At 38.6% G+C, this 26,911-nt stretch overlaps 1 protein-coding gene across 3 annotated transcripts; it reads left to right on the forward strand.

The window, feature by feature from the left end:
- Positions 1-26,911, forward strand: map3k20a (mitogen-activated protein kinase kinase kinase 20a). Of its 3 annotated transcripts, none has more exons than XM_020634525.3 (20): positions 1-235; positions 2,436-2,625; positions 4,869-4,956; positions 9,157-9,258; positions 10,013-10,078; positions 10,202-10,230; positions 10,632-10,769; positions 12,811-12,897; positions 14,147-14,221; positions 14,320-14,426; positions 18,463-18,598; positions 22,467-22,511; positions 22,622-22,652; positions 22,750-22,889; positions 22,995-23,057; positions 23,147-23,236; positions 25,047-25,163; positions 25,327-25,401; positions 25,568-25,718; positions 25,908-26,911. In XM_020634525.3, the coding sequence occupies exons 2-20, from the start codon at positions 2,467-2,469 to the stop codon at positions 26,615-26,617; spliced, it is 2,409 nt and encodes an 802-aa protein (XP_020490181.1). In that variant the 5' UTR covers positions 1-235; positions 2,436-2,466; the 3' UTR covers positions 26,618-26,911. The 3 variants fall into 3 exon arrangements, with proteins under 3 accessions (XP_020490181.1, XP_020490182.1, XP_029133299.1); XM_020634526.3 differs by having other exon boundaries at positions 2,439-2,625; XM_029277466.2 differs by lacking the exons at positions 22,467-22,511; positions 22,622-22,652; positions 22,750-22,889; ... (4 more) ...; positions 25,568-25,718; positions 25,908-26,911 and adding an exon at positions 19,276-21,415.

Consider the following 26,911-nt stretch of genomic DNA (forward strand, 5'->3'; position numbering starts at 1 on the left):
GCAAACAGTCCGATCCAGCCTCATGTTGTCTGCTGCTGCTTGAAGAAGTTGTGCAACCAGTTTAACCACCACCGGAGTTGGTGAGAGTAGAGAAATACTTAAACGTCACATGAGATTTCCCGGAACTCTGACTTTCTGCGGTATTTCTTACTGATAGTTTAATTTTGGTGTAACGAGTAAAGTCCTGCACCGACGACGAGCTGGACTGAAACCGGAAACTTCACACCTAATGTCGGTATGTATGTTTATCACGCCTAGCGAGTAAAAGTGAGATATAATTCACATGGAATCTTACTGACATCCATGTGAATGCATTTAGTTCACATTATGGTGGACAATACAACGATAGTGCACATAGTTATGCGTGTTAAATCGTTGTTGATAAATGGCTGTTTGTTGTCATACATTGCGTAAAAAAAATTCTGCTTAATTAGTGGCTTTTGTACAGACATAATAACACAAATAGTCGTTTAACTTCGCGCTATTTTTACTCTTTATTGTTCTACAACAACTTAAGCCCTTCAGTTATACTGCACAAGCAAAACCAATATGTCGTGTACCATGTACGAGAGCATTAATGACTACAATGTTACATAGTAACATCTGGATAAGTAAATATTACTATGCTGCTGCTATTTTTCATTTAGACTCTAGTGGTTTAGCTACCTGTGTTTTGGCTACCTGTAGTTTTACATGTGACTATCAGCCACAATGGTTGCAGTGCTTACAGCAGTGTATTTAGTGAGAATTGGCAGGAGGCAGTGCAGAAGTGCCACCATATCCCAGTAACCCCAGTCTCTGGAGTGGATGGACAATCTGTGGGCTGGTCCCCTGAGCAGATTGCTGTGAGGCTATGTATAGCATGAATACAAGTAAATATGCAGAGGCAGTGGCACCCCTTTGTGACAATGGAGGCACTTCTCTCTGGGAGATACAGCAATCCCAACCAAGGCCCAGGTAACAGCCTTTTAAAAGCCGTAATTGCTCGGGCTATAAATGGAAACCTATGAACAATAAATGAGCAACAATTTCCTGTAATGAGGGAATTATTTCTTTTACAAGATGCTTTTATGCTGTTACTGACAAATAAAAGGATGTGATCATCAATCTGTGTGCACTCTAAGCTTGGAGTCATTGTGCTTCTAACCCTGGCTCCCCAACACAGGCATGGGGAGCTTATTTTTTTAAAATAATGAATTCAATTCAATTCAATCAATTCAATTCAATTCAATTTATTTGTATAGCGTCAACTCATAACAAGTGTTATCTCAAGACACTACAAAAAGCAGGTAAAAGACCTTACTCATTGTTATGTTACAAAAAGCAGGTAAAAGACCTTACTCATTGTTATGTTACAAAAAGCAGGTAAAAGACCTTACTCATTGTTATGTTACAAAAAGCAGGTAAAAGACCTTACTTATTGTTATGTTACAAAGACCCGGCCTATCCATCATGAGCACTTTAGCAAAGCAGCAAAAGTAAAAAAATAATGAAGAGAATATTAGGTCTTCTATTTCCTTTTTAGTAGTCTCTGGTTGTGGCCTTTTAGATTCGTGGACACAGTAGACCGTGCAAGAATAGTTCACAACTTTGGCTGCATGATCACAGCATACCAGGCATGCCATCTTTCTTATACAAGCACGGCCTGGATCCTGAGCTCACTGCTTATTACACCGAGGATGAGGAGGAGTGTGTGTGCTCAGAGAAAGACACAGTAAATCCCAGAGCCAAAACAAGAGTTATGACACTGATACACTAAATACAGAATGAGCCTTTTCTGCATCATGTTAGAGGTTCATGACACTCTGAATAGAATAGAATAGAATAGATGTTTATTGCCATTGCCACCAAAAGTATAGTAGATCAGTCTGTAGGGACTTGGGTTGGGAATCAGAGGGTAGCCGGTTCACCCCAAAAACTGCTCTGGAGCGCTTGCTGTGGGCAGCCCCCTCACCTCTCCATTAGTGCATGTCCATAAGATCCTGATTGTTCATGTGTGTGTATTTTGTATGTGTGTAGCATGTTCAAAACTGAATTTCCCCTTACAGGATTAATAAAGTATAAATTATTATTAATTATTACAGGACAGTACAGGTACCTTGGAATTCTTGTGCGTTTCTCCCTGAGTCAGCTTCTACAAAAAAGTTAAAATGATATATAAAATAGAATAGCATTATTAGAAAAAAAAGTAGTAGTAACAGCTAAGTAAATTAAAATAAACTGTACAGAAGCTATACATTGTATTAAAGCAAAGATATAATACAAACAATAACAAAGGGGAACAATGTACAATGAAATGAAAATATAAATATGTTTTCTTGTCTCTACAGTTAGTTTCAGAGGAATGCACAGGAGCAATATGTTTGTTTTACCATAGAAGACTTTGTTGAGTGAACCAGACTTCCTTCCTTCCCTGTGAACCCCCCCCCCCCCAGAAGCTGAGCTGGTGCTGAGTGTCATTATGAGATGTCGTCTCCAAGCCCCTCTTTCGTACAAATCAGGTTCGATGACATCCACTTCTACGAGAACTGTGGCGGCGGCAGCTTCGGAAGTGTCTACCGAGCCAGGTGGATCTCCAAGGACAAAGAGGTGGCTGTGAAGAAATTGCTCAAGATCGAAAACGAGGTAGGAGAGTCATAATTGCCACAGCTTTTTCCTATACTTTTTAATTATTAGTGTAGTAATCATTTAAATTGCTATACTATTTTAGTGGGATGTGGTGACTTCTGTATCCATCATTCATGGTCATTACGCTCCCCCCACTCTGAGAAACGTGCTGCAAAAAGAAACAATATTGCTAAATGAAAGAATGTATTCAGCTCCAATTATAGTCGGGACTTTTCTTGACACCTCTTTGAAAAGCTCAGGCTCGTCGTCTTTCAGACAAAAAAAACAATTATCTTTGAAATCTTTTCAGGGGAAATTGTAAAACATTTGTTGGCCTGTGATAAGATGTTCAAGGTATTCATCGTTTCTTTTTATGATATTCAGATACTCAGACTTTCATTCAAATGTGCTCAAGTGTTGGAGAGATGATTGTTCTCTGCAAACAATAATGTGATCCTTTCACAGCCAACACATTGTTCTTTTAATTATAGTGTTTGGCGACAATTAAATGAATTGGCTATGTCAGGTTTCCATTCATTCAAGCAGTAATCTAACAATGATTCCTCTGGACCAGTATGTGATAGTATTCTGTCCATTTCTTATGTTTATATGTACTTCATTTAGTTTAGATATGCTAGCATCAGGGAAGGTAATGTTTGTCTTGTCACAACTTTGGTCTGAAATATCTCATCAACACGTTCATAGATTGCCATAATATGTTATACAACCATCCCAAGAAGATGTATCTCACACACTTTGATGACCCCTTTAACTTTTCCTCTAGCACCACAATCAAGTTGGCCTTAAAGTTAATTAATAAAAGTCTCAACAACATTTGAATAGTCTGTCAGGATATTTGAGTTATTCATGAGGATGAATGTTTATGTCCTCCATGTAAACAACTTTTCCTCTCAGTGGATGAATTCTTCTGTCTTTGGTGATCTTCAGACTCTACCACTAACTCACCTAGATTAGATATACTTTACTGCTCTGGGGGGGAATTAGCCTTGAACCAAAGTGGAGAGAAAACACAGCTCAGGTCAACTTACAGCATAACACAAGACAGGACATCCACAAAAATACAACGATTGCTCTTTCTCTTAAGGGCTTTATATGTGATTTTTTGATCCAGCAGATGTCGCCCTTGAGCACCAGCATGAAACCAAAACAACTTGCGCTGCATTGTTGTGTTAGCATGCTAATGCTAGCGATCTTTATTATGCTCGTATCTTCACACTGCATGTAAATTTATCTGAAATGAGCGTGATCTAGAAACACAGTTAAGCAGTGAGTACAGTATGTTATTCTTCTTTTCTCTAGTCCCTCAATTAAACAACTTTTATACACGAGGGGAGGAGTCAGCCGGCCGTCCCGGCGATGTAAACAAACTGAAGATAGGACTCTAAAAACTCTGAAAACATCACAGACAGTGGGACTCGAGTGTTACACCCATTGTAGACAGTCATGACTCACAGAGTTATTTTCAGAGGATATACTTGATTTCTATTATATTTAAGTGTGAAAAATCACAGATAAAGCCTTCGCTCTGCAGCATCTGCCCGAAGGTCTCATTACATTTCATATTCAGGGAACAGAATATGTGAGGGGTCACTTTTGTTTTTTCCTTGGAGGTTGACATCAGGTTTATTTTTTAATGTCTGGACATTTATTGGAAATATTTCCTTGAAATTTAGTACAGGCATCCATGTCTTTGTCATGACAGAAGTCCCTTAACTGTCAATCTTGCTCCTCCACCAGATCCAACATGGTAAAGGGTTTATTAAATAACTAATGACTTGTTCCTGTCAGCCTCAGGTGAACTTTGTGTTTAGTTTAGTTCTATACCAACTGCGAATGAACCAAACTCAATACTTTAAAACAGTATACCTCTTAGCACTAGCATGCATATTTGTATATATTATATCTTTGTATATTCAAATATTTATTTTTTTAATTTTACATTATATTCTATATTACTGTATTTATGTGTATTAGTAATTTGAATGTTTTTTGCATGGCCTTGCGGAACAGTCTTTACATTTCACTGCACATCTGTATGAGCATGTGACAAATACAAATCTTGAATCTTGAATCTTGCTAGCATTTTGACTGTAACTTGATATCTGCCAGCACGGTTGTACACTCTGTTTTTTCTCTGAAGCATCTTGTGAAACTATTTTCTTTTATAGTGTATTTATAGTGTAGTCCATTTTCACAAAGACATTTTCATGATGTCCTCTCCCTGTGTGTTCTTTGCTCAGGCAGAAATCCTCAGTGTCCTCAGCCACCGTAACATCATCCAGTTTTATGGCGCCGTTGTTGAAGCGCCGAACTATGGCATTGTCACTGGTAAGAGATCTTTTTTAAAAATCAGAAGCCTTCATGTTGTCAGTGTCACATTTACAGTACGTCTATATAACAATCAGTGTCCTACAGAATTCCTGGTCTACACTGTCAGAGTAAAGTGCAGAGTCTGTTTTCAGCAGGTTCAGTTTGCTCATCACTGAATGGTGCAGAGGTTTCTATGGAAGCATTCGTGAATGCAAGAGTGTTCAGGAACATACAGTAGCTGTGTGCCCCTTTTTTTGTGTCGAGGTGACTGGGAAAAATAAAGCTGATGAAAAAAGGGGCCCTCTGTCTGTGCACACACTTTAACAGGGCAGTGGGTTGTAATGGGTTTCATACCTCTCCTCTGCTCGTGGATTTTGTGATTTTTTTTGATAAAACTGTAACAGCATTGATCTCCCCTCAGTTAATCAGATTGTTAGGTCACTCTTTTAAGCTTCAGTTTCTTAATCTGTTTTCTTTAAGTTTTGCTAATTTAAATACAAGTATTGTGGGGTTTTTCTTTGACTCACATGCTAAACCCTAAACTGATGATACCCCAAATCACAGATAACTGATCATTGACTACAAAGTAAGTATTTTATACACATTACATTTAAGATATCAGAAAATGGTCCACAAATTGCTACGACAGTTTCCCAGAAACAAATGTGACCTCCTTAGATTACTTATTGAGTTCAACAAACAGCTAACAATTTAAATATTTACAATTGACAAAAAAATAAACCAGAAAGTCATCACATTTAAGGGCCAGGGACAGAACATCTTAGAGAAATGTGCTTAATAAATGCTTTTAAACAATTAGTTTTCCAAATTTTGACGATCAATACATAGGACTATTCAATGTATTATAATAAATTAAATTGCATTTTCAGGAATAAAGACAACTCCCACATCTGAACAGCTGCTTTTATTCATACAGAAGCTTAAAGTGTGCAAAGCAGTTCAGTACCAACAGCTCTGTGTAAATGTAAATAGTAGGATGTGTCATATGCTGTTAACTTGTTTAGCCACTCTACATCAAAGAGTGAACGTTAGAGTCTGTAAGGGTGGACCCAGAAACACCTCTTCTGTTTAGAGCTGTTATTTAAATGTGTATGACAGAACTGGGATCTGCTCTAAGTTTGGGAAATCTCAGGTGATCTAGTTATGTGACCTTGATTTTTATTTCTTCCAACCGTCCAGCAGTGTTGTTTCAAAATACTGACAGAATTATTAACACTTTCAAAAACTTTGTCTAAACGAGAACTGGATGTCATCAGATATTAGTCATAGACTAGATTTTCTTTTTCGAAGAAATGTGACTTCTTATCTCTCATCTTTCTTTCAAACACGATTAGATATGTTCTTCATGTTACCTCTAGAAGAGGAAAGGTTTTTGAAAAAGCACTTAGAGAGTGTGGTTCTGCTTTTTGTTTATTTGCCTCCACAGAGCTATGAACCTGAACCTCTTCTGCAGTCGTTAAACTGTACTGCTTTTGAAAATGCCTCCTATAAAACAAGGTTTATTGTGTCAGCTGGAAGACACAGTATCAGATCTTAAAATTAAACTTTCAGAAATATAGCAAGCAGGTTGTGTTGTTTGTTTACTGCTACCAAGTCACTTTATATTATCATCTTAGTTTCCTGGATTGGTTGATTGAGAATGGGGTTAATGAATGTTATTAAGTGAGTGTTTCTTGAATGTAACTGCTCAAATTATGAACCTGCTGTCTCTTCAAATAACAGACCTGTCAGACTGGAGTAGGTCAATCCTATCTTTCATGATGGGAAATGTGATATACAGCTACTGTTAATATAACCTCACAAATGAACAATACAACAATAGAACAGCTGTAAAGGGGCTAAAACTGTGAACATACAGAAAAACAGGAAGCATTTTAAAGGTTTGAGTCTCTTACTTTAGTGTTTCTCCTTTGATTGGATGAAATGTTACAAACAAAAAATGTGTTTTAAAAAAAAAAAGGAGAAACATGAAAACTGTCTTTCAGTTCGCATGAAGATCCACATTACAATTTGTTGTAATGTAAAAGAGAAAATACCTCTTTCTTCAGACCAAAAAGAAAACCATTGTGTGTTGCAGATTATTCAGTATTGATTAAAAACAGGAAATAAAAACTGTAGGTAAAGTGTGTTGTCCCTAACATGAGGGGGATCGATCTGTCTCCACAACAACTAAAACATTATTTTATTAATAAATTGAGAAAGAGATTGACCTTTAATACTCGATGGGTTTGGTGCCTCTCCTCAAATTTTGCATTGCAGTATAATGAAAATATCGTACAATATGAAACTGTAATAAAATTGGGTAACTGTTGCCTCTAGAAAGCTGCCCCTCCTCTTCACCTGCTTTTTTAAATGAAAACATATAACTTTACTCATATTGCCTAACATGTGACTCTTAACAGATTATGGATTCAGAGATTATATATTTGTATAGTTTCTTACTGTGAATGAGCCATCCCCAATTGGGAAATTTTGTCATTTTTTTGTCCGTATGAAAGAGGAAAAGAGTTTTTTGAGTGGAAGACTTTTCATGTGAAGTTTGAGCATTGGTAAAGAGAACTGGAGATAAATTAACAGAAATCATAAACTGAAGAGATCAGTGAAAACATCTGTGGGTCACCAAATCTGCGGTTTCAAAATGTGACTCACAGATTTAAATAATGGAGTAAAACTTACAGCACAGGACACCTTAACAGTCTCCGCAGTTTTTGCAGCTATGGGGGGGGGGGGGGGGGGTAAGGTTTTGTTGTCAAGGAGCATGTTGGTGTCTCCATTTATCAAAGCAGACTAATTAAAAGCAGATACAGGAAAGAAGTTTATGAGCATCCTGACCGTGTCCACATTCATCAGCTCGGTTATAAATTTCCTCCGTCTGTTGACATAAAGCGTCAGGCCGGACAGTTTGTCTTCTCGATTTGAGAGACCTGTAAGTCTCTAGTCACTTGTATGAGTTCAACACTGTCTGCTTTCATCCTGTTCACACCTCTTAGATACACTTATAAGGTGGCCTTATGTTTCACACAAGCTGATTTAAAGTCTTCTCTGACTTCACACAAATTCCCTTTGAAGATGTGGAAGATACTGAGGAGAAAGTGCAGAAGCACAGGTATTCATAATATCCATGGAGTTTGGTTAAAGGGATGAAGTGCAGGAGCAGACATGTCTTTACTTCATCAGTAAGTTAGTAGCTGTTATTTAAGATACAAGTCTGTACATCTGCTGTCAGAAAGCTCAATGATAACAAAACCTCATCAATTTGTGTATTTTATGATCGTTAATTAGACACCTGCCTTGGCGCCGATGCATGTTTACATTGGTGTGTTGGAACATGATTGTGTAATTATGCACAAACAGAGGGTTTCCTGCTGTTTTGGCAGGTATGTTTAATGCTATTTAAGCTTTCGATTCATGCCTCACCACACAGACTCCTTACTGCTCTTACTTTCTTTGAAGCTTTATTTCTTACAGATGGTTTTGAGGTTATATTGCAAAAGGCTAAATGTTTTTTCCAGACCCATAAAGAGGTATAGGAGTTTAAAAGCTTTTTGAAAAGCGAGCATGAAGTCTATTCCTTTGTGTTTCATTTGAGATAGATTTGATAACATGTTGGCTCCTGGACTCCCCACAGTGTCCAGTTACACTGTGATAAATGGAGCTCATCCAAAGCGACAGTGACAGGAGCAATCTGTAAACGCCATCAGCTGCCTTCCAGGATATGTCTGGCAGAATTTCAACTTTCAATTGTTTTCACATAATGCTCTCACATACTGCGCTCATACGTGCAATGTAACATCTCAGGAGGACAGTTTTGTCACTGTAAGACATTTGACTGTCACAATCTGTCACTCAACATTATACATGGTCAGATATAATCAGAGCTGTATGATTAGCTGTGCAGCGATGAGAGTGAGTGATGGGGATGATAAGCATATTATTATACAATATTTTATAAAAGAATCACTAATATAATAGTCTGGCTTATAGAATGTATGGTACTGTATGTACTCATTCAATGTAGACCCAAGGACTGTTTAGCATGGGTGGATGAGGAGGGTGTTGTGATGTATTTGGGGAGGGGGTGTGACTATTCTATAGTAAGTCATAACAGTTGTTATTATATACATAAATAGAACATTTTAATAACATTTTATTGGGTAAAAAAATGATACAGTCAAATGTAATCACTTTTCTCCACAGAGTATGCGAGTGGTGGGTCGTTGTACGATTACCTCTCCAGCGATGAGAGTGAGGAAATGGACATGGGGCAGATCATGACATGGGCTGCAGAGATGGCCAGAGGTAAATGTGATCATTTATTTCCATGATTATTTTTGTTAAATAACAGTTTAATGGTTATGCCTGTCAATAACCTTTTTTTTTTTGCATTGTTGAACTGATTGAAGACAATTATTTGTGCAGAGAAAAGTCATTGAAAGGGATCTTTCTCTGTCCTGTTAAAAGGTTAATACGTGGTTATGAATGATGATTAAAATTCACTAAAAAGTTAACTTCTCTCAGCATTGCTTATATATTTACAATCAACTGCGGCAAATAATTGAAGAACTGAATTTGAGGACTGGGAGCTGAGGAACGAGACCTGTATTTGTGTTAAGATGATCAGAGTTAACAAACCTTTAGCCACAAAACCTAGTAAAACCAATTTGTTTTAAATTTGAACACATCATTTTATGTGAAACAGTACTCTGCTGGTACATCTTATTCTAAATCCATGCTGGAGGCCTTGTGTCTTTCTTTGCTGCAGTTATTGATGTTGATGCTGATAACCTTTTTTTGTGCTCTTTAGTAGAGCTTTAGTGCGTGCGGGCAGCGTATGTGTTCTTTTACATGAAATGAAAACGTCCAAGAGTCGAGAACTTCAGTGTTGTTGAGGTCATTAGTAGATTCATGAAACGTTTTAGCTCAAAGCTGCTCAATTCCTCCTCAGTTCATGAAAGATTGTGAAATGTTATTTTTTTCACGTCATTAATCAATTTTATACACCGAAACATTTCCAGTGATCTTCCTCTAACAATCCTCTCTTTTTTACATTTAGGAATGCACTATTTACATTCAGAGGCTCCTGTTAAGGTCATCCACAGAGACCTAAAGTCCAGGAATGGTAATGGATTTCATCTCTACCACTTCTTATTCAGATATATATTGTGCATATTGTTTCATGTACATACATACATGTGGCTTATTGTTTGGACTAAAAACATCAACCGCTTTTTTTCTCTTTCAGTCGTTTTGGCAGCGGACAAAGTTCTCAAGGCAAGTTTGAAATAAGCCTGAAGAATGTTTTTGTTGCTGCACATTGTGTACACTCTGTTGTTGTGTTGAGTTAGTTGAAAATATGGACTTTGATTTCACATTTTGAAAGAAGCATGAGTATTACACAGTGGCATAACATTTACCTACAGTACATGGACACAAGAGGGCAGTGACTGTCTTAGCATGTGTGAGAAACCAATGACAGTGTTTCCAGTGGGCCTTACTTTTAAAAAAAAGGTTTGATGAACGTTGTTTAAAATATACTGTAAACTTTATTTGTACAATGGAAAAGCATTCAGTAACATACTGTACATATGTAAGTGCATTGTTCTAAGGAGGGTGGATATAGATCCTAATATCAGTCTTTTGATTCTGTTTCTATGATGTTGTCATTTCTATAGATCTGTGATTTTGGGGCATCCAAGTTCCTGACCCACACAACACACATGTCCTTAGTGGGCACATTTCCCTGGATGGCTCCGGAGGTGATCCAGAGCCTGCCTGTTTCTGAGACATGTGACACTTTCTCCTACGGTGTGGTGAGTGACAAAAAAGAAGAGAGCGGAAAGAAATATTTTCATAACTGTGATGCAGTTTCAGAGTCTGCAGGTCATTTTTTTGGCACACATGACGTTTTTTATTCTATGAACAAAATTGAGTCAAGGAGAGTTGTCTTTATTGTTTGAAATAAGAGCATTGCTTCGTGTTAAGACCTGGTCAGCGACCCCCCTGTATTTACCAGAGTTACAATAGCTTTGGAGTCTTTTGAGGAATCACAGGATGAAGGCTGCATAGAGGCAAAGGTCATTCACTTTTGAGCAAAGAAGAAGAACAGAAATTTGTCTCCGCAAAAAAAAATTGCATTTGGCTTCATGACATGATCCAGAATGAATACAAAGGCTTACAGGTTATTTGAGTCCTCCAAGTGTACACACCAACCTAATACCAATACTACTGACAATAAAGTTTAGTAATTACTATAGTGTCTGTGAAAAACAATTATTATGTAATCTTTGAAAAATCAGCAATAAACGAAAAAACATGGAGAAAAAAGATAAGGGGACAATAACGATAAAAATGTAATTTAGTTGTGAAGACTAATGTGATTTATTACAAGTAAATGGTACAATGTAGTGTATGATATGAGAGCATGAACAGCTGCCTGCCTCTCCTCCTGGAAGTCATTCATGCTGTTGCACTTGGTTGTTCATACAGTATTAACAGTGACAGACAAACTTGTGTCAAGTATGAAAAGAGAGCTCAAAGAGAGAAGTTTAGATCCCACAGCTGGATAATTACTGCACAAGTTGGTTTGAATGGCAGATTGTCAATTTGTAGGGTTAAAGAACTAGTCGTACATAGCCCCCTCCCTTTCTAGTATGACATCATCAATTTATAGATGAGCCGCTTTTTGACAGTCAGACAAACTCTTGTGATTGTGATTATCTTCAGTCTTAACATGAAAAAGTGACTTTAAGCTTGTTTGCTAAAAACTTTTAAGTCAGACTTCAGGTCACAATTTAAGACAATAACAAAAAATCTTTTTTGATTTCTTTAATTCATTTTTTAAATTAGTTGACAGCAAAAGAGAGACTTCAAGAAAAAAACCTGTTTATTTAAGACTTTTTGTTTTCAAGGGCAATACTTGACTTTTTAGATTTTGCTTTTGAAACTTAAGAGTTTAAAATTGTATTCAAAATATGTCGTTAAAATGTTCTTTCCAGCTCAGTAAAACAGCTGTCAGTTAACCAGTGCCTCTGATATTTCCATTTCTGCATTGGTTTTTCTGATAGATGGACAACAGCTTAGAGTTTGATCTTTACAGAAAATCAGCATTTTAGAAACCTGCTATCTCTTTTTACTCTTAAAACTTTTGTGATGTTTTTAATCCAGACAAGAAATATTTCAACCAATAGCAATCAAGCTTATTTTGCTTAAACAGTCCTTGTCCTATCATACTAGAGTAAATCACTAACACAAAATTACAATCAAATATCACACATTTCTTATGTATGTAAAGGTTGAAAAGTGAACAGTCAGTGTTCATGGCTGCAAGCGAGTGCTTTTTCTGTTACTTTTCTAAAGAGTAAAATACATACATGAACAAAGCGGCAGCTGTGCAGAAATACCATGCTATGTAAACTATGATACACATGGTACAAACACACTTTAGGTGTACAATAACTCTCCTCTTCCTTTTCATGATCTTATTTTCTGTGATGCCTTCGATAAGCTGAATGAGCCTTAATTATCAAGGTGCTACTGTTTTTATACTTCAGAAATCATTGCATCCTTAAAACTGTCATTGCAAATCTAAAACGAGTCTTTTTGTCTACTTTGTATTTTACATTTAGTTGACAAATAAGAGAGATAATTGTTCATAATGTAATTTGTATTTGAATGAACATGCTATGTGACAGATAAAAGAAGCTCACCTGCTCTGCAGTGTTTATGTGTTCACAGATTTTGCAGTAGATTCAAAGACGTTGTGTGGGTTGACAGAGTATGCACATACATGTTATAATTGAACAGTATGTGTTTCGTTTGTTTACTGACCGTGGCTCTTGACTTCTGTGACAGGTGCTGTGGGAAATGCTAACCCGTGAGATACCTTTCAAAGGCCTGGAAGGTTTACAAGTGGCCTGGCTCGTGGTGGAAAAAAATGAGGTACTCTCGTGAAATGAATGTGTCTGGTTAATGTTGACTCTTGGAGCTAGGGAATCTCTTTTGTGCAGATAAACACATTTTGATACTGAATATATATTTATGGGTATTGTGAAATTGATGTATTTCTGGAATGGTTGAAACTGCATATTTATGTCATTCCTCAATATTCAAATCTCATCTTTCCACCTGGGGTCATACGTGTGAAATATCTTGTTAAGCAAATAGTTCATTTGAGGATATACTGATGTTCATTTTCTTCTAGAGAGTTGGGTGATAATAAGAGGAATATAACAAAAATAAGAGTTATGCGCCCAGTCAGACGATTATTTTGCACACAAACATACAGGCACATTACATACAGTCTGAACATGGTCTGCATGTACATTGCTGGCTAGCTTAGAGCTAACATCTGTACAGTTTGAAACCGTTTGTTTATTTACCGATTGAGCAAATAAGACTGCCCAGATGCTCCAGCAGTCAAAAGATGAACATTTTTGTCTCACTTTATGTTGTACCCCCTAAAGCTAACCAAATAACAATCTTATTTGTTCCATATATACAAAGAAAAAACAAGTGTAAAAAAGCGTTAAGATGGGGTTTCGCAGGTGGTTGATTTTGGTTCTATTTGTTGGTTAGGGACAGTGAAGTCCTGGAGTTTTGTAATAACAGTGAGGTTGACTTACAACTTGTGTAGGGTCAAGTGTCCAACTATCAATTCCTCCCTTTTTCCAGTCCTTATACTCGGCTAGGCTAACTAACTTCTGGCTTTAGCTCCACATTTATGACATAAAGTGTTTGTATGACAGTGTTTCCCCCCCCCCCCCCCCCCCCCCCCGAAGGTCAAGTAAAAAAAAAAAAAAAAGATTTATTTTTGGGCTTTTTGTGCCTTTATTGTAGGGATAGGATAGTGGATAGAGTCGGAAATCAGGGAAAGAAGTCATTTAAGGATACCTTTCCGATAGAAAAGATTTAATGACAGCTGTCATTAAAAGTACACATGAACACCAAGATTCCTTCAAGTGTTTGTGCGGTGTGTCGGCGTGTCGGCATGTCGGCTTGTCCCCACCCCCCCAACGCTGTAAACCTATGGGAAACACTGGTGTAATATTGGCATCTATCATCTTATTTCACTCTTGATTACGAAAGCAGAATCAATATTGAAAAACTTTTCGTTTAAATGAGCTCTTCTTCTGTTTGATTTAGCACATTAACCTGCAGCTCAAACTACAACTTCATGTGTGTGTTTCAGAGGTTAACTATCCCGAGTGGCTGTCCTGCCAGCTTCGCTGAACTCATGAGGAACTGCTGGGCAACAGAGCCAAAAGTGAGTGATTTGCTGGTATTCATTAGTATGCAAATAACCAACAAATGTATGGTTTCCTTTGAATCTCATACAGCGCTGATGTTTGCATGTTGATTTAGGGAAGGCCAATGTTCAAGGAGATCCTCTCCACTTTGGAGTCCATGTCTAACGACAGCCAACTTCCTCAACAGTGCAACTCTTTTCTTCACAACAAGGCTGAATGGAGGTAATGAGATCAGCGCAGTAAATGTATTTATTACTGTTTTTTTCACCAATATAGTGCCTCTGCCTAAGGAAATGTGCAACTGTTTTTGAAGAATGATGTGGAAATGTAGCTGACGGGGGCCGAGAAACACAAAAAAAGACTTGAGATTGTGCATATAGATCTTTAATAATTACACTGATAGCTACATAAAGGCATAAAAACCTCCAAAGAATCATCCATCTGGATATACTTCCTCTCTTTACCCATAAGGCCCTAAAAATAATCACCATCTTTTTCAAGTAGAAGTGCTTAATTGGGTTGTATGAGCAGCTGGAGGTTTGGTGATGTTCAGCACAGCCTGAGTCTCAGCTGTTACTTTATTCTCTGTCTGCATCTCAGCGGGGCTCGTCTGTGCTCTGAGCTTTTCCCTCAGAAGTTATGCTGGTGGCATCATGTCCAGGCAGCCGTCTGCAGGTGGAGCAGGTTGGATCTATTCTCACTGCTGGAAAACAGACATTGAGAATGTTAAACACAGAGAGACACATGTAGCTCAGGTTTGTTTTAACTACAGATTAAGCTGGTTGTTATTAGAAGTAGATGCTTCTGGATGATCAGAGCAGGAAGAAGCTTCACTTAAAAGGAACCGAAGCACAATCTCAACGAGTGCTTAGTGCTGTCCCACTGACAAATTGTCAAGAGCATGCGGGCTCTGATACAGATTTTGAAACGCCAAATGACGCACTTTCCTTGAGTCCACATTTCTGCAAACTTTCTTATGGAACCTACCCAGAGTTCATTGCAAACTTGTTGGCATGAAGGACCTGATCGTGCAGCCCACTACTAAATTAAAAAAAAGTCTAAAAATCAGTCTATTGAACTAGTATTCAATATGGCCCATTTTTTATGCCATCCAAGTCCTCACAGACTCACACACTGCACGCCATGATATCAAGGTCCGTGAGGGTTCAGTGTCAGGTTATAGGTTTGAGATTGTAATTTGGCCAGAGACATGTGCTTATAGATAGATTTAGTATAATTGAAAAATTCAAGAGAAACAATATCTAGCTATCTATCTATATAACAATATCTATCTAGTTTAAGGGGTGACTGTTAGCTTGTTTGAGAGTGATAGCAGCCATATTAGCTACACAGCTTCCATTTAACTAAATAGGGATGTCTTAATCTGCTTGTGTTGTGACACATATAAACTATAGCATCATCTCTGCAGCACTACAGGATAGTTTTTAAAAGATCTGGAAATATTTATAGAAAATCTGAATTTGTTTGCTAGCTAGCATAGGAGAAGATGTAAGGCTATACTTGGACACAGCGGTGCTGAGACCCAAAAGCTAACATCAGCATACTAACATGATGATGCTTAGCATGTATAATGTTTACCATGTTAACTTTTTAATTACATGTCAATATGCTAAATGGTAGCATGCTAAAAGCCACTCGTGTGCATTAAACTGATGTTAGTGTGTTGTTGTTATTTTGTTGCAAACCAACCTAAGTAATACAAAATTAACGTTTGATGTGTGACTGGAAACTGAGTCACATTTTGTTTTAATATACAATTTTAAACTTAACAGGCGTCTAGTTGCTAATCTAGAAACTTTCTTGCTTTAAAAAAAACCAACTCACTAGGGGCCCAGATGGCCTAGTGGTTAGGTCGTGCCCAATGTACAGAGGCTATAGTTTTCCAAGCGGGCGGCCTGCGTTGAAGTTTGACTTGTGGTTCCTTTCCTACATGTCATTCACAGCTCTCTCCCGATTTCCTACTCTATCCACTGTCCTATCCAATAAGGGCAAAAAGCCCCAAAACAAATCTTAAACAAATAAAACTCACTAAACAATTCTAAAAACTAGGCAGGCAACAGAACAAATTATTCAGGAAGTTGAGCAAGACGGAAACTTGTTTGGTGTTAGGAAATGTCAGGGTGGGGTTACTTGAGGACCAGGAGAAGTAAGAAAGGCCTTTCCTGTCTGTGTTTCATGTTTGTGTTGGTCTGAAGCACAGCGTGGAATTTTCCGGCATAATGTGCAGCCCCACCTGCTGAGCAAAACAAACGTCCCCAGCGTGAAGTGAACATGAGACATTGTCCTGTCCTTGGCATTCAGAGCTTCAGAAGCAGGCTGATCACCTTCTGACTTTAAAACAACACAGAGTTGTTTACTGAAAAGTTTCAGTTTATTACTCAATTTAAGTATTCACCACTGCTATCTGTTTTGGTACTCTTACTGTGATACATCTCTCTGTTTTTTACACGGGGTGATTCAAAGGATAAGGCTGGTTTTATTAAATATTTTCTTCTAATTGTTAACAAATCCCATAGAAAATACAGAAACTTAAGTTGAATTATGTTTAGAATTGGAAATCTTTTCAGTGATGCTAAATATTTACATTTTCGTTATCATTCCATTGAATCATGCAGTCACAAAAACATTAGGTCTTGGGTTTGAAGTCTGACAAGTTCTTCCCACTTGTTTGTAGGTCATTTATACTAACTATGGGGAAAACAAAAAGAGAAACCTATCCAAACAAGCCACAGTGTTATGCTGGTCCAATGAATGACATGTTCCTTTATATCACTGTAGTTAACTCCGTTAATCACATATGCTACAAAATAAAAGTGTCTAAAGCATCAAATGTTTATTTAACCATCACGGTAAATAGTCCCCAACAAATTCATGATTGAATCCTGTTTAAGACATTTTTGCTAAACACTACAGAACCCACAACCCAGCTGTTTGAGGGAATAAGGTAGCATGAATTTGTGACTCCCAGAACATTTGTCCTGACTGACTTACACCATACTGTTTAAAGAAATTCATCTTTTTAATTTTTCAGTATTAGGACCACATTTAACCCCCCTGTGAGGATAACATGATAAGATAAGATACGATAATCCTTTATTTATCCCACAACAGGGAAATTTACGGTGTTACAGCAGCAAAGAGCAAAGATTGCAAACAAAAAGTGAACACAGTACACAATTTAAATAAAAAAAGAAAATTTAAAATGTACAAAAAAGATTATCAAGATTATCAGGTGAAAAAAAACATATTTACTTATACTACATTGCAGTGCCTGACTTTAGATTGGAATTTCAAAATCATGATATCAAGGTCCGTGAGGGTTCAGTGTCAGGTTATAGGTTTGAGATTGTAATTGGGCCTGAGACATTTGCTTATAGATATATTTAGTGTAATTTTATGAAAACTTCAAGAGAAACAATATCTATCTATCTATCTATCTATCTATTCCTCACATGGGGCTTTATATAAAAAATATTTTAAAAAATACATTTTGAGGATAAAGTTGTTATATTTCAAGAATACATTTGTGATCTCACAATAACATGTCAAACTATGAAGGAGTCTTAATGTTATTTTGATCAGATTAACCATCTGTTACATAACTATATATATATTATTATCATGTTCATATCAGCAATTTTTTGCACTACTCACCACTGCACTATTGTCTTATAGTATATATTAGCGTTTTTTTTGTTGTTGCTTATATTATGTTTAATGTTTAACTTTGTACATTGAGAGCACAGTTACTGAAGATAAATTATGTGTGTGTGTAAGCATACATGGCCAATAAAGCTGATTCTATTCTATTCTATTCTAGACACTGAAATGAGGAACCTTGAGAATCTTGTGAACTTTAACTGAAGAAAAGGTTTCAAAATGTCATTAAAGCGAACCTTAGCCTTAAATAACAACCTTAGTCTGGTAACATTACAACTCTTTTCTTGTAATTTTACAGCTTTAGTCACATGATTTTACAACTTCATTCTAATAAAGCTATGATTTTTTTGAAATATAAAAAATTTGTTCTCGACTTTACTCTCAAAATATCTGGTTATTTTCTTTAATGTGACCCAAACACTTCTTTGTAAATATATACATCACATAAAGACTATATGAAATCATGATGATTGACCTCAATACGTGTAACAAAAAACAACAAGGTGCTTTTTAGTAATTAATCTCTAGATAATTGTTTACATTGTGTTTATTACTGTTCTGTTTCTGTATTCTGCAGGATTGAGATCGAGGCCACACTCGAGAGACTGAAGAAGCTGGAGAGAGACCTGAGCACCAAAGAGCAGGAGCTGAAAGAGCGAGAGCGCCGTCTGAAGATGTGGGAGCGCAAACTTGTGGAACAATCCAACAGCCCGGTGAGTTCCCCGTTATCCCCTCTCCACCTTCACCTTCACAAGGGGCATGTTCTCTCCTCTAAGCTGCTTCTGAGGGGAAATAGAAATGATAAAGCAGTGAAATGAAATGAAAAGTATGGAATAAGAAGTGACAGAAAAGCCAAATCCTGAGAGAACTATGAGCGACATTTATTGTCAGCAGTGTGGTGCATGGTCTCCCAACAAGTAGGCTTTCATCCTGATGCACAGAATGGATCATCCCTTTCATTTTGTGCATCCAGCCTCTGGTCTGCACTCCACAGCAGCTTAGCATTATATTTTTGCATGCAAAAAACAATTGTTTTCAGCCTTTGTTTTCACTTGTATTCTTATGAACAAACCCTGTGTTACTGAACGTCACAGACATATCTCTTTGAAGCTGTAACTCCACAACACACAGGGTCTATTGTTTGAGGTTTTATAGTTGACTAAACCTTGACTCAAGTGCAATAAAATCCTTTCCTGTGTTTCCTTACCTTTCTTTTCCTGCCCTACCCTTCCTTGTTTGCTCTGTTCTGTTTACTTGCCTTTAAAAACTTAAAAGCTTTTCTAAATCAAACTAAAGTTGAAATAGTATTTTTTTTCTGATTTACACTTCTCCTGTCTTTCTTTCTATCCTCTGTTCTTTTCTCTTCCCTCTCTGTGTCTCCGCCTCTCAGCTCTTCTTTCCCGCGGCTCAAAAGATAAGTGCTCAGTCGTATTATCAGTCAAAGACGGAGGAGTCAAACAGTTCACAGATGTCCTGTCAGATCACAACCTCCGGTAACGAGGAGGTGAATCTGCAGTCGGTGATGATGAAAGGCTTTGACGACGTGTTTTCCTTGGACTTTGGCCTTCCCGTGCTGCACTCGGGCATGCGAGTCAACATGCAGGCGAGGCAGAACTCCTCCGTGTCGAGCTGTGTCAGAGAAGGACGCAAAATCAACATGACTGTGGGGAGGGGACGCTTCGCTTGGTCTGATGACAGCGAATAGACTCGACGATGTTACAGCTACATCTGTAGAATCCTTTAATGTAACTCGATGCATAATTAGTATCATACAGGCACTTTTTTCACAATGAAGTGCTGCTTGAATCCTGATAAATAGTTTAATTCAGTTTCTACCACATCCCTGAAAAAGCACGTCTTTGCACGGCAATTCCTCTGCTTTATTCAACTTCTTGATTTGCCTTTAGAAATAGCTCAGTGCAGCACAGAAACATGTTATAGATTATATTTGTAACCCTCAACCTATGGAGGACCTATTATGAATGTCATTTACTGTATGCCTAATGTACTGGATGTATAGTGCCATGCTGTGAAGAAAGAGCCACGTGAGCCAGTTGCTTAGAGAAGGCCAGGCTTTTATGATGAAGTGACATTTTGCTGACATTAAGATTGGCCAATTTGTTCTGGATGTGGTGGAGTGCAGTTGTTGAGACGCAGTCTTCTCTCACCAGGATGAAAAAGTACATGTTTTTTTTTTTTTCTGCTGACTGACCCAGGTTCAAAACAGCAGGAGAGGGACTTTTCTGTGTGATTGTCAGCTTCATTCTTCATTTGACTTCCTAGTTTTCAAGATCGGCTACTTTTCTAGGCCCAGAAATATTATTTAAAATTAAGAAATTATTCAAATGTAATCCTAAATCAGGAGTCAAAGTGTAAACAATGAAGTATAGGTTTTCATTATAAATTCACTGAATAAAAACAAACAAAAAGAAACTGGGATGGGGCACCAGATAGCCTAGCAGTTATGTTGCGTGCCCTATGTACAGAGGCTTTAGTACTCTTCGAAGCGGCCTTGGGTTCGAATCCGACCCCGGCGCTTTGTCACCCCCCCCCACTCTCTGATACCACCATTTCCTGTCTCTCTTCAGCTTTCCTATCCAATAAAGGCAAACTGGGAAATAAAGAAACTGGGATGATACCAATGTTCATACCAATGTTTTTTTTCATTACGTCTTTGTAATTCTTTGTGTCTGTTCTTTAAATAAGCTGTGTGTTTGGATGTCTTATAAAATGTAACTCTCCTCTTGTCACTGGAACTTGTCTTACAAACTGCATGTCGCTGATCTGTCTCAGAGACGATGTTAGACTCCCACACTGACAACATTTTCTTTCATATTTAACCATGAAAAACAACAACAGACGCCTTCTTCTGCCCAATAAAAAAAAACTTGTCTCTGAATCAGCAGTTGGTACACCAGCTTGCCAGCATTCAAATGATACAACACATCAGATGCACATCGGTTACTTACATCGATGCATGCTACATTATTTGCTGATGGGCTGATGTTTGTCAACAGGGCCAATATCAGCCTTTATGGATGTTCCACCAACATTGGTGCGTCCCTAGTTTTAAAAGAATTATCCATACAGTATCACAACATGTAGTCCTCACATATTGCCTCCAGTCCTGCACTTTACAGGAGAGGAATGGTGTTAGCTACATTGTTGAGTTAGGTATTAAGCGTCATCTTGTGGAAGGACATGCTTCCTTGAGCATAGCCCATTAAATGCCCCCCTCGCATGTTCTCATCAGTCATTCTCATGAGGATGTAATCCTCTGTATTCCTCTGTTGTTGCTTGTTAGCCTCCTGTCGTGAGCTAATAATCCTATTCAAACAATGCCTGTAATGCTGTACCATCAAGTCCCTGCTCGTACTAGACTAGACATCAAAATGAACACAGAAAAAAACACTTATTAAACATTTCATGGAGTTTCCATCACAATCATATAACGAGCAGGTTCTTTGTGTGACTTATTTACCTGAATCCTACATGATTGTGTCAATAAATCAATATCTTTCAAACATGTGCCAATTAGTTTGCCATGGATTTATTCATTTTTAACAAATGAAGATAAAAGGTTCATTTTCCATCAGAATATATGTTGTATGACAAACCTAGAATAGAGTGTGACTGATAACCCTGTATGATTTCAAAACGGAAATGCTGTTTTTTCTAGAGCTGCTTGTTTTATATTAAGTTCTTGTCACTTTGTAACCCCCTTGAATTCATGGTCCGGTTACCCATAATCCACTCAGACCACAGGGGGGCAGAATTGTGTGGATTTAATCTTCACTCAGAGTCTTCTTTCGCCCTACACACACACACAAAAAGCTGACCCCGTTTTGAGTTTGAGATATCCATGAATCTACAGGATGTAAATGAAAGAAGCATGGCAGCACTTTCGTGGAATACAACAGGCTGCTTGAAAAGTGATGTTAAGTCACTCCAGAGAGACTCTGGCAGTGTCAGTCTGTTACTGAATCTGTTTACTTCCGAGCGGCAGCACTGGAGAAGGCGGGGGGAAACGCTGCGGGGCTGAGTGTCTTTATGCAGGCTGCACTGAGATATATACAGCAACAACTGTCTTTTGAGAGCAGTTCTTAATCTGAGCTGTTATCAGACGTCTCGGGAAGAAGACAGTGAATGGCGATTACTCATTCATTTATTTATTCTTTCCTTTCGATTTTTCCGTTGCATTATTTCTGTCATTACACACCAGTCTCATGAGCACAATGATGGAATCTTTATTTTGGCTGGCAAGTTTCTGCCTGATTACATTTAATGAGCAATAAATGATTTATCATTCAAATAGATCACGTTAGATCAGTCGGATGGACATTTTGGTTTGATATAGACCATTAGAGGCAAGTCATCTCAATCGTGCAGCACAATAACCAGAATAGTAATGGCTTCCAGTACATGGAAAACACGGCTGTTTTCCATTTTAATAACATTTACTTGAGCCTTGTGATTTTGACTTTTAAGATCTGTCTTTCATAAATACACACATTATTTTTACTGTCTGTATCCACCCATATTCTATTGCTGTTATTTCTATTTGTTTCTGTTTTTATGCAGTTGCTGCCCACCCTTGATATCTACACATGGACTGAGGAACATGTGGTCAGTATCTTTGTATTAACCTCAATATTTAGGCCTTTGCTTTTGATTTCCACATCATGCAGTTCACCATGGCAGTTCAAACTCAAATGTTACCGTTTTGTTCCTTTTAGTATTTCTGGATGCAGCAGATATTTGGTGCAGGTTTGTTTATGAAACCTACTTTGTACTCTTGAACTTTTATCACATTTTATCGGCTTCAGAGTCTTTATTTTTGAGCGTGTTTTCTTTTCTGTTACAGGGGAGGGCACGTGTGGCATGCACTTGTACGCTGACCTGTTTAAAGAAAACCACATCACAGGAAAGAGGCTGCTGTTGCTCACAGAAAACGACATGCGGGACATGGGTGTCAAGTCCAAAGGTCACGTAATGCACCTAAAGGTGAGGGCAGAGTTCATCTTTAATCCATATATTATTCACATGTTGAGATACATGTGCTTATGAATATTTGAAATAACATTACATCCCAAATCTTCTGTTTGACAGGCTGAAATTGAAAAGTTAACCCATGACTACCTCGGGTTCGTTCACTTCCCTCCACTTTTAAAGGTATAAAGTTTCTTATTTATCTGAAAGAAGAGTTGCTTTTTCTTGTGTTTTTTTTCATACATAATTGCCCCCCCCCTTCCCTCCCACAGGATGAGCTGGAAAAGGAAGTGGAGAGGTTGAAAACTGTCAATCTGGAGCTGGTGTTTGGATACCACTGGAAACCAGGAATTGGGGAATCTGTAAGTTTCACCAAATGATTAAAGACAATCACCAATAAATGTATGTACTCTGTACTGAACAGGGGTTTAAATTGTCACCATCCTGAATATGTTTGGTAATAATTGTTATTTCCTAATGCATGCACAGAATGATGTTTTCACCATGATTGACTCAGCCTCTTTGTACTAAGGCTGTTTGTTCTAGAGGATTCAAGATGACGGCTGTTAAACTATCATTGAAGGCATCACTAGACATGTATAAAATCAGACAAATAAACATTTCATTCTCAGCCATGTAGCACATCCCACATCGAACTCGCTCGCAGCCCTTTGTTGGGGTCTCAAACTGTGGAGAAAGGGTGGCTCTTCACTTGCTGTTTGAATTTAATCAAAAATAGCCCATTTAGCCAGAAGTCATTTTCTTTTTAAAAGGCAAACGTTATTTAATCTTTCAGCTGTTCATTGTCCCATCATAAATAGTCCTCTTTCAGTGTGTTCGGCAGGGCTGAAACGAGCCTGCTAATTGCCTCCCATTTCTTCTGACATGTGGTGGTTTAGTGGGTAGAAAACACAGCAGGGAGAAGGAAACAGGAGGCTGAGAAAATGAGAGCTAATTATTTTCCCCTGCCTGGTGTCAGGTTCCGTGTCAGCCTTGTTTTTACAAACTGGAAGGTTTTTTTGCACTAAATAAAACAAACCCGCACTGCATTTTTTTTTTTTCCCTTCGCCCCTCTTTGCTGGCGATGTCATGGAAGCAGCTGCACTTCTCAAAGACAAAATGAGGGCCTGCGATTGTGCGGCCACCATCTGACAGCCACTGAGGGTCCCCTACTAATGAGGATATCACCGTGCAGCCAAGTGAAAGGTGCTGAATTATGTATGAGTTGTCATTAGACGCACTCGGGTCCTAGGCATCATTACCAGACATTGTTTCTGCTGGAGTGATTAGACTAGCGTGGACCTGGAAGCCCCGGTGTGACCGTCCAGGGCTCGACACCAGGCCGGCGCGGCGGTGTGTTTCTGAGCCAGTGGCTTGCTGAAGCTTCCCCTGTTTGAGCTGTTTCCAGCCCCCGGGGACGATGCAGGAGAGGGGATGAGGGCTCCTCAGACGAGTGTGTTAGTGCCACTCCTCTGATGTCTTTCTCTGTGATCACTACACAATGGATTGGCCTGTGCCATGAACCTCGGGTGGTTAAGCAGTGACCTGTGGTTTTGTGGACGGCGTTTGGGGATTGGCAGTATCATTACTGCTTCGTCAGCATTCTGTATGTATGAGAGGAGGGCTGGGGGGATTGTTCAGATTTATGCATTCGATAGTGAGGATTTGATGTGTCCCACATACAGCAAGTCGGGAGGAAAACCATCATGACCCCTTGTCATTTAAAATCAACCAGACTCCTGCTGCAACAAATGTATCCTGGATCCCATAAAGAATATTCAAATCAGATGTTTGACAGGGAATTTTAATGACAACGAAGGAATCATTAATGCTGTTCCAATTTTATCAATACATTTTTATATAAGAACTGATTTCCATGAAGACTTTCAGAATGTGTTTAACCTGCCTTAGATATACATATTATTTGAATTTCACATATTTCCCATACCCTTGGGATTTATTCCTAATATTTTTATTTCAAAATTTCTGCCCTTCGAAAGCTTACCACTACCATTGAACTACCTCTAGGTTGTGCTGTTGGTTTATATACAAGTGGAACCAAGTTTCCCACACTGAAATTATAAACTTTTCCATGCAATCAGGTGTTGTTTCTGAGTGTAGCAGACCAGGCCTTCATTATCTCAGCATCAGCTATTTTTTCTTTCTTTCAAGGACTGCAAATGGAAAATGTACTTGGAGCTGGATGGAGATGATGTCGCGGTTACCTACATCAGAGATGTTGTCTTCAGTGCCAACCGACAGGATGTGGAAATCCTGCGGATGACGAAGGTGAGGACAGAAACACATTTCCCAGAACAAGTTACAAATACACACTAATGCTTCATTTTGTCTTTTTTTTCTCTGTGTTTCTGACCTACCTGGCTTTATTTCAATTGAAGAAGATTTGTGTTATGTTGCCATATTTAGTTTGTTTTTTTGTATTGCAATGCAGCCTCCTTTTGTAATGGACAAATGGATCATTGGAATGGCACAGAACCAGCGGGTTGACTACACAGTTAATTATGAGGTGAGACATTTTAGCAGCAGTCAAACCATGTGCATCGCTCTCTCTCTCTCTCTATCTCTCTCTCTCTCTCTGTCTCTCTCTCGCCCCCTCTCTCTCCCTCTCTCTCCCCACCCCCCTCTCTCTCTCCATGTATATAATCTCCTACTGTTTTGACTTGATTCTACAGGATGATGTCAAGTCACCAAAGACCACTAGACACAGCTCTACGATGAATTGGAGTCTTGTAGGGGGGCAGGATGAGATCAAGACTGTGGAGCTGCTCATCGAAACAGCACCAGCTAACATTGACTGGAACCCCAGAGACCGAGCCAACAGTGGTAATTTTTTGTTGTCGTATTTGTGTACACTAAAGAGTGCCAAAGTTTTACCTGCTGAACAAACATAATAAATGTATTTAATTGTACTTGACCCTGTGTGTGTGTGTGTGTGTGTGTGTGTGTGTGTGTGTGTGTGTATATATATATATATATATATATATATATATCATTGCATATCCCCCTTGTCAGATATTGATCCAAAATGGATGCACAGTGTAAGGATGAAGCAGATGATGACCCAGAAATCCCAGCCAGCAACTGTTCCCCTGGCTTCCGAGGCCCGCACTCTGCCTCAGTTCTTGTCTGCACACGAGAGCCAGGTCTGTTCTTACGCCGGAGCTGTGCGTCGCTCTCCAAACCGCGCCCATAGATCACCCTGGATCGACTCACGCAGCTCCTCACCAACCACAAGCCTCTCCGCCAAACTCTCCCCGCTCCACCTGGGGTCAAAGGGCAGCAGCCCGTCCAGCACTACATCAGAGAGCACCTCAGAGAGAGAAAGAGAGCGCCCCAAGAGTGCTGGGGCGGTGCACAACCACAACAGAAACCCCTATTTTGGCAACACATTAACTGTGGGAGGGGGGCAGGGAAGGGGGCAAGCATGGACCAATACAAGAGGTCATTATATTCATAATAAAACCAGCAAAACGCCACGGCCGGCAGGAAGGCCGCGTTCCAACAGTTACAGTGTCATGCCACAGAACCGCCCCTCCGCGATACCAGGTATACTGTCTGTGACAGAAAGCCCCAGTGAGGAAAAAGAGGGGGGCAAAGCCAGTGATGGGGGGTGGATCAAAGTGGAGCGACAGAAAAGATTACCCCGTCAGGACAATAAACAAGTCAGAGGTCGACTGAGGAGAGGGGGCAGGGGGGGGCGTGGTGCCGGAGGAAGATCTTAATGTGGGCTGGTCTAAACATGTAATGTACTGAAAGGTACTTCAGATAAAATATGTGTATTAACATGCTTATAAATGAACTGCGTGTTGTAAAAGAATCACACTGATGCCTAAGATGTATATATGTTTGACCTAGGTTTTATTTTTTAAAGCTCGCTGGTGTACTACTGTTAGAAATTACTGTTTGTAGACCTATTAGGATTATCATGATTATTATTATTATTATTATTATAAGAAAAAGAATAATAACTGTATTTTTTTCTTCTTTTTTTTTAATAAATACGTTTTTACACCCTG

The sequence above is a fragment of the Labrus bergylta genome, chromosome 13 (genome assembly GCF_963930695.1).
Source record: "Labrus bergylta chromosome 13, fLabBer1.1, whole genome shotgun sequence".
NCBI classification, from domain to species: Eukaryota; Metazoa; Chordata; class Actinopteri; order Labriformes; family Labridae; genus Labrus; species Labrus bergylta.